General features: G+C 37.8%; 1 protein-coding gene across 2 annotated transcripts; it reads right to left on the reverse strand.

Annotated features, from left to right (window-relative positions):
• Window positions 1-934: 934 nt before the first annotated feature.
• On the reverse strand, window positions 935-4,185 carry LOC135937248 (galactosylceramide sulfotransferase-like). 2 transcript variants are annotated; one of them, XR_010574484.1, is made up of 9 exons: window positions 3,951-4,185; window positions 3,731-3,897; window positions 3,338-3,669; window positions 3,002-3,285; window positions 2,288-2,945; window positions 2,042-2,235; window positions 1,658-1,992; window positions 1,317-1,600; window positions 935-1,261 (listed from the first exon to the last, which is right to left on the reverse strand). XR_010574484.1 is itself a non-coding variant. In XM_065480358.1 (5 exons), exons 1-5 carry the CDS (start codon window positions 2,371-2,373, stop codon window positions 958-960), a joined length of 1,203 nt encoding a protein of 400 aa, XP_065336430.1. In that variant the 5' UTR covers window positions 2,374-2,419; the 3' UTR covers window positions 935-957. The 2 variants fall into 2 exon arrangements, 1 of the variants encoding a protein (XP_065336430.1); XM_065480358.1 differs by lacking the exons at window positions 3,002-3,285; window positions 3,338-3,669; window positions 3,731-3,897; window positions 3,951-4,185 and having other exon boundaries at window positions 2,288-2,419.
• Window positions 4,186-12,166: the final 7,981 nt, after the last annotated feature.

Here is a 12,166-nt window from a genome sequence, read left to right on the forward strand (position 1 = left end):
AAACAGAAAAACGTATCAAAATTTCGCTTCCTTAATATACAATCAAATGGAAAATTTCCTCTTTCAAATTAGGAATTTTTTAACATCTTTTTTATATTATCTTCTTATACGCCAGCAACATACGTTATAAACTTCTCAAATTAAGCTTTTAAGTCAAAACAAAGATGTAAATTCGCAGATTTATTAGCTTTTGATTTATAATAAAAGTTAAAACAAATTAGAATTGGTACGTATATATACTAGTTAACTATCGCACCCATTTAATTAAAATTTGTTTTAGTAATTCAAAATAAATTTCAGATCAGATTTCATTTTGACCTTATTATTTTGTCTCTATATATGCCTTAAAGTTTCCGTGAATTCAACTTCGTATGCGGCAATGTCATCACAATATCGTGTGGTGCGTTAGGTAGTAAAATGGTATTTGTCAATTTAAGCGGCACGCGTTTGACAAATTTACAGCTTTTTAAAGCTCGATTTTCCATCATTTTGAATCCAGATCGTCTCATTAATGGCAGCCAGCCTCATCACATCTTCTTCCATCCTTTTTAAGCCGTATTCCTCAAATTTCGCTTTAAAAATTATCCTATTAATGCAATTAAATATTAATTCCACAACAATATTCAATAATTACAGATTATGGTTGTAGAGCCTGCAATTTTACTCTTCCCAAGAGTATTTCTCTTTTGTCAAAAACTCATGATATTTGTATGTTTATTTTTTCTATTGTATATTGTGTTCGTAATTTGCAATTAGATGGAATATATTGTGAGAAGATCATCACCTGAATGTAAGATCAGGTTAATTTTCGTAAAAACCGCGCGCATAGCCTTTATTTCCTAATTCGATAAACATTAATTAAAAGCACAATCCTTTTCACACTTTACAAATAAATTTCGAATATAAAGTATGAACGTAATAAATTCAATCAGTAAATTATATAACTTCGTAAATATTTTATTTAAAATTTAAAATATATTTCAGATCAGATTTGATTTTGAATTTCTTTCTTTGCCTCCACCTTAAAATGTCCGTGAATGCCAACTCCTTTTGAACGAAAGCCTCACAGTATAGTGGCGCTTTAGGAAGCAAAACAATATTTTCAATTTTGTGTAGAGTCGCATCTGACAAATTAACGGTCTTTCGAGGCTCGATTTTCAGGCATTTTGATTCCAGATCGTCATTAATGGCAGCAAGCCTCATCACATCCTTCTCAATTCTTTCCACGCCGTATTCCTCGATTTTTACTTTAAAAATTTTCCTAGTAATGAAATGAAATATTAATTCCTCAAGAATATTTAAAATGATTAAATTACAGAAAATGGTTGTAGAGCCTGCTATCAACATTATTCAGCTCGAGAATCTTTTTCCTCTCAAGTTCGGTCAGTTCACTCACTGCACTCGTTTCCCTAGTGTTTAATGAGATGAATGCCATTTGTTCCAACGGCCAGCATAGCAGATCAGCTAGCAACACCAACGAAATCAGCATAAAATCGGCTACGAGCACCAAATCAAACTCGGCTGTCAACGTGGAGACTAATGTATCAATTGCGGTCTCATTTCGAAATTGCTCTTCATCCATTCCCAAATCAAAAGCCATCTGGAAATGAAGTCCAAAATAGACAACGTAAAATATTATGACTGTCCGAAACCTTGCCTGATTGTGTCCAAAGGCGTAGCCGTAACGAACGCGATTTTCACACATTTTAATTATATCTTCAGTAGCATAGCTCAGAAGCTTTTTCAAAGTAAGCGATTTGTTTTTCAGCCAGTTGTTTCCCAAACTGAAGTAGTGGTACGATGAATCGAACTGGGCAACTGGGTCTCTCATTACGGTGATCCATTTCGAATCGTTCGGCATCACTCTTCTCACTGCGTCTGGCGTGAATCGTGAGTGGTGCACAAACATATCATACTCCTCGTTCTCAGCTAGTAACCATTTGCCGATGTGCTTCGTTTCGTTCCAAAAATACGGATGCCCGATGTAATTACCTGGAGGATCGGGTATAATATTAATTTTTGATTCATTTGCGAGTCAAACCTTTCTCAGGCAAGACGAAATTCAACCCTTTCTTGAAGCCGCGGCGCATCAGAATGTTCTGCACGGTGGAACTGGCGCATTTGTGCGTTTTCAAGAAGAAAATGTGGTCTGAAGGTACGCAATTTGAGCTCCTGTTGAGCTGAAATAAGGGAAGCTTTCTGAGGGTTGACTCGTCATGCAGCAACGTTTCTAACCTTATAAATAAAAATAAAATAGAAAGCAAAACAAATTTTGTGATTTAAATACCGGTTTTTCGCGTTGAGGTAGACGAGAGAGACGAGCGCAAAGAAGGAAAGAGTGAGCACGTAGAGTTGCTTCCGCTTGATATGCATTGATATGAAACCTGCAGTCAGTTAAAATGAGGAGCCACGCAGCTTTATATAGTCTTGTTGTTGGTTTATCTCTTAAAACTATCTTGTCGTATCAAAGCATGTTCAACGGAAGATATGTCCAATTAAAATTTATTAAAAGCGGTGTGATTGCAAGTCATTCATGATGATTTACTACTTTTTTGCTTTGTCACAATCTTATCCAATAATTTGTTGACTAAATATTGCAGGAAATTTTATCAAGACTAATCAAAATCATAGATGTTAAGATAAATTTTATTCGACGTTAAGCGAGAAGTTTTTTCAGCTTGGATCGGGCCGAGAATTTATTCCTCTGCCTTTGCCTCAGCAGTTCTGTGAAACTCAGCTCAGGCATCAAAATAAATTGGCACTTTTGCGGTGCATTCGTCCTAATCGTTAATTTTTTGATCTTGTCATTCGAAACAGATGTTTTCGTCTCGGCTGAAATCGCAACGCAATCTGATAGCAGTTTGTTGTTTAAATCCACTAATCTTGAAACTTCTCTTTCCATCCGTTCAAATCCGTATTCTTTCACTTTAAGTCTAAAAACTTCCCTGTGCAAACTCGCAGATGAAAATTATTATTAAAAAAAATAAAATAAGTCTCTCACTGGAAAAAATCGTAGATGCTGACGTCTTGCTGATTTATTTTCTCGATTTTTCTCTTGTGCAGAAGCGAGAGTTGAGGCAAACGGGAGTCAGTGCGCACGTTTAGGGGGATGAAAGCCACCTCATCGAGGGGCCAGCACATCAGATCGGCCAAAAGCACCATGGACACCTCCAAGAATTCTGTTAGCATCACCAGTTGAAACTCCTCTCCCAGCATATGAACGAATTGCTCGAAAACCGATTGGTTGTTCATGAAATAAGGATCAAATCCAAAGTCAAACGCCAACTAATAAAATAAAATTAATAACTAATAATTTATCGGCTTGAGAATTATGGACCTGATTTTGGCCGATTCGGTAGCCCATTCTATCCACGGAGGAAATCAAGTTTTTTATTTCTTCTTCTGTTCTTGATAAAAATTCTGTGAGCGTCAGCGCATTTTGCCTTCCCCAGTATTTCCCCAGGTCGTAAAAATTGAACAGCGACTCGAACAGAGAGACAGGGTGTCTGACGATGGCCACCTTTACCGTGTCGTTCGGCATCAAGGCGCGCACATCAGGAGGGCTAAATCGGCAGTGGTGCGCCAAAATGTTGAATTGCTCCGAATCGTCCATCAGACCGTCCCCGACGTATAATTTGTTAAAATACTGCGGATAGCCTAAGTAGTTATCTGTATAGAAAAGAGTCCATTTTTACTCCGACCTTTGAGGAAAAAACATGGTGAGAACAACCTTTGTCTGGAAGAACAAAATTGAGATCCTGGTGTAATCCACGCCTCATCAGTACGTTTTGCACGGTGCTGCTGCCGCACTTGTGCGTTTTCAAAAAGAACAAGTTGGTTCGAGGCGTGCAGTCTGTCCTTATTTTATGAATTTGAGCAGCGTCCTCATATGGTTGCCTGCGTAACTTCAATACAATAGGTATTTCAGGTGATTTGTATGAGATAATTACCTCCTGAAGAGCGGTGCAAGGAGAAGGTAGCCAATTGTGGCAAGTAACAAAGTATTTGCTAAATTTCTTTTTCGTCTTACGAAGGCTCGCATTATTTTTAAAAGGAAAATATAAAAAAGGCCAAAAAGGGACAACATGGCGTGATGGCACTTTATCTCACTTCCTGTCCGTCATAAATTGGCCTGCTGTACTCATTAGTGTTTAGGTGAAAATGCGGGCAGGGGGAGTATCAGTGTTGGGTTGTCTTTTGTCATTTTAAAAAAGGGGTTTGGAAAAGCTTTAAATATATATATATATATATATATATATCTCACTGAAAAATTTAAATGCTACAATTTTTTTAATTTCTAGGGCTCAAAAGATAATTTTTAATTTGAGTAAAATTGATATATTTTTAAACTGTGATATATTAATGTCAGGGGAGGTAGTGACGAGTCTATCGGTGCACAGTTTTTTGCAATTTTTACTGTCAGAAACCAAAATTCGGAGTTGCCAATATTTGCAAAACACGAAAAATTCGAAATTCATGTTTTTTTCGAGTTACAGAGCATAATTTCCAAAAAAAAGGAAAACCACTCTGACATATATATTCTCACATTTAAACACGTTTTCAAAATTCCAAAATCCTGAGAGCTTCATTTCTAAATTTTAATAAGAAACCAAATTTACCAGCAGAAACCTTTGACCTTGACTTCGGGCATTAAATTTAAGTCATTCAAATACGCAATAGAAACCCAAAAATGAATTGAATTTTTAAGCTTTAAATTTTTAAAAATCCCATTATAATTTCGGTCATGTTCAATGTTTAACATTGCAATTGCGAGTGCAAGTCAGTGTACTTGCACGTTCGATTGCGTTGCAATAATTAGCATTACAGCTAAATCAAAAGTAATTTCACTTTAGGGAGGTTTGCCATTAAAAGCTGCGTGCCGGGCATGACAATCAGTGGAGTCGTCGCCACGCTGCAAAGTAGAAAGAAAGTGTTGTTGCACGCGGCGTGCTCTGCCTTTTCAATTAGTGCGCCGGACGGACAAACAATAATAATATGCACAAATAATATGATATTATTGACAAACGCGCCGGCCGCTGACATAATTGAGCGGCGGCCACGGGGAGTAAGTAGGCCGTTTGTAATCACGTTGCACACCGTGCGGCCCATTGTCGACGGTCGACCAACGACGCACCTCTCCGCATTTTTGTGCGCTCTTTTTGGTCGAGTTGTTATACTCTTTGTCTTTCCAACGCGCGTGCACTGCTCGACAACTTGAATCAAACAAGACGTGATATTATATTGTTTCTAATTTTAAATTAAAGCTGGTGAAATAAATTTATCTTAGAAAATATTGTAATTTTTCTCGATAGTCTTTTAGAAAAATGAAAAAAATCGGCTAGAGTAAAATTGTAGTAAATTCGGAAAGCTAAAAATAACAAAATGCTTCAAAAATTTTCCCCTACCAATATCCCAGAAAATCCGTTTTACAAATAACTGACTTGTATTTACCACCGAGTTGTGAAACCTGCAAACAAATTTTGAAATAGCCAAAATAAATAAAACTTTCTTAGAAAAAATTCAAACCACAACAAGCCGGTAAAAATCGCGGATCTAGCGCAAAATTAAATACAGGCACTGTTCCTAGTTGGCAGATTGTTCTAACGAATGGAAGCGGAAAGAAAACACTATAATATCCCGGTGTAAGAAACAAGGAGTGTCACAAAAAAGCTGACGAAACTGTGTTTTGAAATTCCTCTTATACAAAATCTGACTGACAGTTCTCAGAAGCTTATCAGTCATTTGTTGCTTATTTACGCAATTTCGATTATTAGCCGTGTCCAGAAGAGTTGTGTTTTTCATTATCTATAAGAGGTGAGGCACGCGCAGATGCGATTCGCAAATTTGAGAGCAAGCTGCGCGCGTGCAGCCGTGCTGGCACATCTTGATTAGGTGAGAATCTCGGCAGATGCTCGCTAACGAGACTCTAATCATTCGGCATGTTCTCAGCATTTGCGTCCGACAGCAATTGCCTAATTCGGAATTGCTCTCTAACCAATTGACAACACACAACGCATAAATTAAATACGAAAATATTTTATCTAGATTAATTACACTACTGAAGAGGAAAATAAAACACAATTTTATTGCCTTGGAGTGATATCAGCCAGACGTGCGATAGTTGAAGCACCCGCAATAAACTATGAGAGCTCTATGGTCAGTTTCCTCTGCAGATGAGCTGATAAAATTCTGTCCTACATTCTGCAGTCAGACTAATAAAAAATCGAGACTCCAGGCACTTCAACGGAGCGTGTTAATATCAAGCAAGCCATCATTATAGCTGTCAAGTAAAGAGGAATGATATATACTGCAAAATCGTGGAAAATCATTGTTGCGGATGCATTAACTTATCCTTTAGAGTCCAGTAGAAGCCAAAATTGTACATTTTTGGGTGCAAAGTTAGTATACTTTTCAAACATGGTGAAGACAGTCTGATTCTTACTTGAAATCCCATTTTTTTCACAACAAATAGTTGTACTAAAAGGTTTCCTCGCGCTGTTGGACAGATCTCGACGAGACGAATCGAAATCTGCCAAGAAAATTTGCTCAAACGCTGCAAAGTTGAAAATTTGAATTTTTTCTATAGCAAGGGTGTAGCATGCTGGACACACCGGTTCTCGTTAGATCACCCAAGTTAAGCAATATGCATAGTCACGGAAAATGGATGGGTGACCGCCTGGAAAGCCTCCCTGCCGACTGAATAGCTCTAGGCCGACTCGCTACTTGTCGGAGCAAACAAAATTGGCACTGTGTGTGCTCATGAAAATTTATCTGGGACGTGCGCACAACAAACTTTTTGCAACGAGAGACCCATGCAGACAACAAACTATTTAAATTGGATTTATTGGAGCTGCGCTAATTGGAAGCTAATTCTCGCTATGTAACCAAAGAAGCAAACAATACGAGGCAACAAAGCTCTATTATTATTTTACTTTTCCATTAAGGTTATAAATATCAAGTGTGCAACTAACCAAAATCTCTGTTATTTTGTCTACGGTTTGTTCTCGTAAGATCACCGAAGTAAGGCAACATATATAAGCAATATATAAAACCGTAAAACGCACAAACATGATAGACGCAGCCAAAAACTTATGATATTGTTGTATGTTTATTTATTATATTGTTTGTTATGTTTGTAATTTGCAATTAGATGGAATATATTGTGAGAAGATCATCACCTGAATGTATTACCATGCTAAAAGACTAATAAATTAATTGAATTGTGTAAATAAACGCGTCGGTCGCGTGAGTTTTACCGTCTCGTGAAGTAATTTAGGGAACTTGACTGTGCAATATTTGAGGGGTCATTTTAAAATGATATCTCGACCCTCGAAGTTTTGGTATAGGGTGTAGCATATTGGATACACCGATTCTCGTTAGATCACCCAAGTTAAGCAATATGCGTATAGTCAATAGTAGGGAGGTGGATGGGTGACTGTCTGGAAAGCCTCCCTGCCGACTATTTTAAGGCAAACCATTTAAATTGGATTGATTGGAGCTGCGCTAATTGGAAGCTTATTCTCGCTATGTAACCAAAGAAGCAAACAATACGAGGCAACACCTCTCTATTATTATTTTACTTTTCCATTAAGGCTATAAATATATCAAGTGTGCAACTAACAAATCTCTGTTATTTTGTCTACGGTGTAGTTTGTTGGATACACCTGTTCTCGTAAGATCACCGAAGTTAAGCAATATGCGTATAGTCAACAGTCGGGAGGTGGATGGGTGACCACCTGGAAAGCCTCCCTGCCGACTATATTATAGCTCTAGGCCGACTCGCTACTTGCTGGTTTGCACCTTTCCAGCATACGTTATTGGCATCACGAGACGAATGTCTAGCGTTTCAAGCAGCAGTCCTCGGTGCGGAGGCAAGTGGCCCTTGAGTGGGCTGGGTCCCTGTGCGGCCTGGTGCGCCCATGTTATCCGTTCGCGGTGTTATTGGGACCCGGGTTTCAGCATTCATAATTTCATATGCTAGCACAGTGCGCGCCCTTCCCACTCATCGGACAGGAATAAAAAGCAAAAAAGGTCATTTTTTGAACAAATTGTTCATAAATCAACTAGTTATTGCATGCAACAATTTAAATTATTTTCAACCGTCTCCCTGTATCACTCCACTTTAAACAAAAATCTAGCTGATGGTCTTTTTTTAATTTATCAGCGGGGCAACTTTGCCCATGAAACACCCTTATCCAGAACAAAACAAAATTTAAGAAATAAAAAGCATTCAGTATTTTTAGTAAGATAAATTCAAGCACGAGCATGTCACTTTTCCAGGATGGAAGAAATATTAAATTTTTTTCAGGAAAAGACTGACACCTAACAGCACAGTCTGAAAAATGGGGTGTTTTGGCAGACGAAAATATGAAAGTATTTTGACGAATTAAATAAGTGATTCAAGTTTGGCTTCACAATTCAGCTGCTTTGAGTGCTAGATCAAAAGCTGGTAAAAATTGAAACTTTTAGCATCATGTTAAAAACAATTTCCTCTGCCCAGCTTCCCGGAAAATACATTTGAAAAGTTGATTCAAACTTAAAAAATTGAAATGGCCAAACTGAAGCTTGACTGTATGACAACCAACATCGAAAATATTAAATTTCTAGCACAATAAGTCCTTACATTTATTTATTTGTGCACTAAATTAGATTTTCCCAGAGCACTTTTCTGTCATAAATTTTAGGAAAGTATAAAAATCGTCTCGCAGAGTAGATTCCAAATATGCAAAGTTTTCTTAATCCAACCACTTCTCAAGATATCATGGTAATTTGAAATTTGTTTAAATTTCGACTTTCGGTGTGGATTAAGCGAACTTAAAATTGTCATCCTTTATCAAACACTAGCTAAACGGCATAATTTTAAGTATAAAAGGTGTTCTATCCTTGTCAAGTAAAAATAAACGATAAAAGTATTGCAAAATTGCAATTTCGCCTCGATTTAAATAAAGGTTGCACATTATGTGCATTTCGTTGGCCGACGCAGCACCCAATTTGGCGCAGGTTGGAGACAATGAAGCGCGAGTTAAATGACAGACCAAGAACGAAGCGATCGACGGACGGACTTATCCCTGACCCGGCCTCGCTCGCTCGCTCAAAACAAAAGAGGAGTCAATCAATCGGCTCGCGGAGCGCATCCCAATAATTCGATTACGCCACTCTTTAATACATATCGCACTCGATCAAAATCTCGCTCTCAATGTTCTGTGTGCAATAGCAATTATTGCCGTCGTCGCGCACCTGCAAAATGACTTACGGCAGTTGAAGACCGCCAGCCCGCCCGTCCGCCGGCAGTGCAGTGACGTCACATTTGCGGGACACGGCGAAAACGCACGTTTGCATTTGTAATTTTTTTCTCTAGATCGTATGCAAGCGCCACTCGACAGCCTATAGTTGGCAATGAACTTTTCGTTTCATTATCTCGATTTTTGTGATGTGGCAACGCTTTATAAAAATACTTTGCAGTGACACTGTTATTTAATTAAAGTAATTAAGCTTAACAGAATATTCCCGAAACATCCTTTTTACCTTTAACTGAAATCTAAAATGAGGAAAAAGCTAAAAGTTTCTCAGGTTGCCGTTTAAATTTTTGAGAGCTCCTTAAAGTAAAACCACGATTTATTTCACCACATAGGGAATTTTTCCTCAAAATTTGCACACCATTGGATAGATTGCGACGAGAGAGATCGAAATGAAGCGAAAAAATTATTTAATTGATCGAGCAATTTAGTAGAAAATATGAAATTTTACTTTTCCTCGTTCCTGATTCCATTATTGCACATTTTAGGGGCAAAATGTTACTAAATTTCAAACAATTAACTCAATGAACCAGCCCGTTGGCTCGCATTGTTAAGGCATTCTCAGGAGTGTCAAAGCAATATGGGAGGTATTTGAGCAGTTCGGAGATCTAATACTGGCTACCCAATGTCAGAGATGGCAAAAAGTGGTTAGTTTAGTGACTCGAAATGCTCAAATTGCTCAACGGGCTGGGAGGCAACTCGCTACTTGCTGGTTTGCACCTTTCCAGCATGCGTGATTTGGCTTCACGGGACGAATGTCTAGCGTTTCAATGCAGTCCTCGGTGCGGAGGCAAGTGACCCTTGAGTGGGCTGGGTCCCTGTGCGGCCTGGTGCGCCCATGTTATCCGTTCGCGGTGTTATTGGGACCCGGGTTTCAGCATTCGTGCTAGTACAGTGCGCGGCCTTCCCGGTCCTCGGACAGGGATAAAAAGAGCAAAAAAATGAACTATTTACTATAGTCAACAATTAAGGAAATTTCGGGGGGAAAACACAGAATTTAACCAACTTGTTTAACAATGCACAATGAGAGGACCTTATTTTGCTTCGGTTAACATTCAAATTTTGCCAATTTTCTACACATTTTCTCGGCAGATTTCAATTCTTTCGTCAAGATCTATCTGAACATTTTGGAAACAGTTTTGTAGTGAATAATCTAAAATACAAGTAGGGAGACAGTCCTCACCTGTTAAAAAGCATGCTAACTTTGCAGCAATTCAACTAAAAAATGTACGGTCAATTTTGGCTATAACTGAATCCTTGGGGAATAGCTTAAGCATTCGCAACAAGGATTTTCAGTATGAATTATATTGTATACACTTAGTAATAGAAATTAATTCATTTAGTCGCCATTTTAAACAAAAATGGCCGCTTATTTTGAAACCAGCTTCATGCAGAAAAACTGTTTTTTGGTTCTTAACTGAAACTGTATTATAGTGTGTGTATCTATTTAAGAATAAAAAATAAATATCAATATAGCCCAAAAAATTCTCCTTAAATAAGTTAAAATCTTTTCACATATTTCTTTTTAAATAATTGAACGACAGCTGGTTTAAAAATATTAAAACACATCAGCATCACCCACGTTGAACCAACAAAATTATAATTCACCCTTGAGAAACATTATGCAGAGCGTTAAAACACGTACAAGCGCCTGGCGGGACGATGGAGCGACCCAGATCAGCTTCCCATTACGCTGGACCACTTTGTTTCTCTCACTCGCAGGGTCGGCTCTTTGCAGTGCCAACGCATCGTCCGAAGGTCCGCTGCCTCGCCACATAGTCCAGCAGAAAAAGGTAAATTTTAAATAAATTCTTACAAAAAGTCCGAAGACTCAGCAGAACGATTTCTTATTATTATAATAAATACAGATTCAATAAAATGTAATGCTTGATTAATTTAAATTCACACTAGGAAGAGTTTGCTGGCAAATTCATTTAGTGTCTCAAAATTAGCCAGTATTTGGTTTTTTTAAATTTTATTTTATTTTACAGCATTACATTTCGTTCCAGAAATACAGCTAGCCAAAAATTCATTTAATCTTTTAATAGAAGTGAAAGTTAATGAGACGAAAAAAGTGACAATTGCTGGCTGGCCAACTGACAGTTCAATTACAAAAAGTACCAGAATTCTGATCGAGTCGGAGCACTTGCTTATCAGCCTGCAAAAATCAATTAATGATCGATTTCAACAGGTTGTCTGTATAGCAGCCCTGAACAAAAACACGTTCAATAATTTTTTGTCTCGCGAATGAATGCCAAGCCCACGTTGAATATTTTTACGATTTTTACTTTTATTGTTGGGGCAAGGAGAGAAATTTTACGCTGTGGGCGAGACACGAGATTCTGTTTTTGCATAATAACGAGAACAATCGGCTGCTTTGTTGCAATTAAAATATGGCTCAGTCGCGGTACATATAGTTGTTCACCCCGAATTATCTGCACGAAATTTTCCACAGACGAATAAATTGTTGAAATTGATTTGAGGATTAAGAGCGTCACTAAAGTTTGAATTTATTAATTTCGCGAAAGACGCGTGTCGTGGCTGTGTTTTGCGATGTCAAAACACTGCCAAGGAAAGAAAGCAGGCGAACAATTGAATATGCGTGATAATGTTTTTATGATACGCTATAAAACGGACTGGAAAGAGAGTCGCACTGTCGATCACGCTCAATTAGATCAAGGCGCTCGCGATGGCAATAAAATCGTTTCCACCAGCGTTTCTGCCAATGATGTAATGAGAAATTGCACTTATCGCATGCAAAAATGCGCGAATAATCAGTTTGCATTCTATACATGAATTTATATATGAATTTACTATGCGATTTAATGTCATACATATAAGTTCTTATAGTTTAAATGTTGATATATCTT

The sequence above is a fragment of the Cloeon dipterum genome, chromosome 2, assembly GCF_949628265.1.
Source record: "Cloeon dipterum chromosome 2, ieCloDipt1.1, whole genome shotgun sequence".
In the NCBI taxonomy this organism is placed as follows: domain Eukaryota; kingdom Metazoa; phylum Arthropoda; class Insecta; order Ephemeroptera; family Baetidae; genus Cloeon; species Cloeon dipterum.

What these genes read in the sequence shown, in the direction of transcription:
- LOC135937248 (XM_065480358.1), bottom strand. Translation starts at nt 2,373, where the DNA reads ATGCATATCAAGCGGAAGCAACTCTACGTGCTCACTCTTTCCTTCTTT. An exon ending in TACCTCAACGCGAAAAACCG is followed by an intron (nt 2,236 to 2,287) that starts GTATTTAAATCA and finishes TTTATTTATAAG; the next exon opens with GTTAGAAACGTTGCTGCATG. An exon ending in TTTCGTCTTGCCTGAGAAAG is followed by an intron (nt 1,993 to 2,041) that starts GTTTGACTCGCA and finishes CCGATCCTCCAG; the next exon opens with GTAATTACATCGGGCATCCG.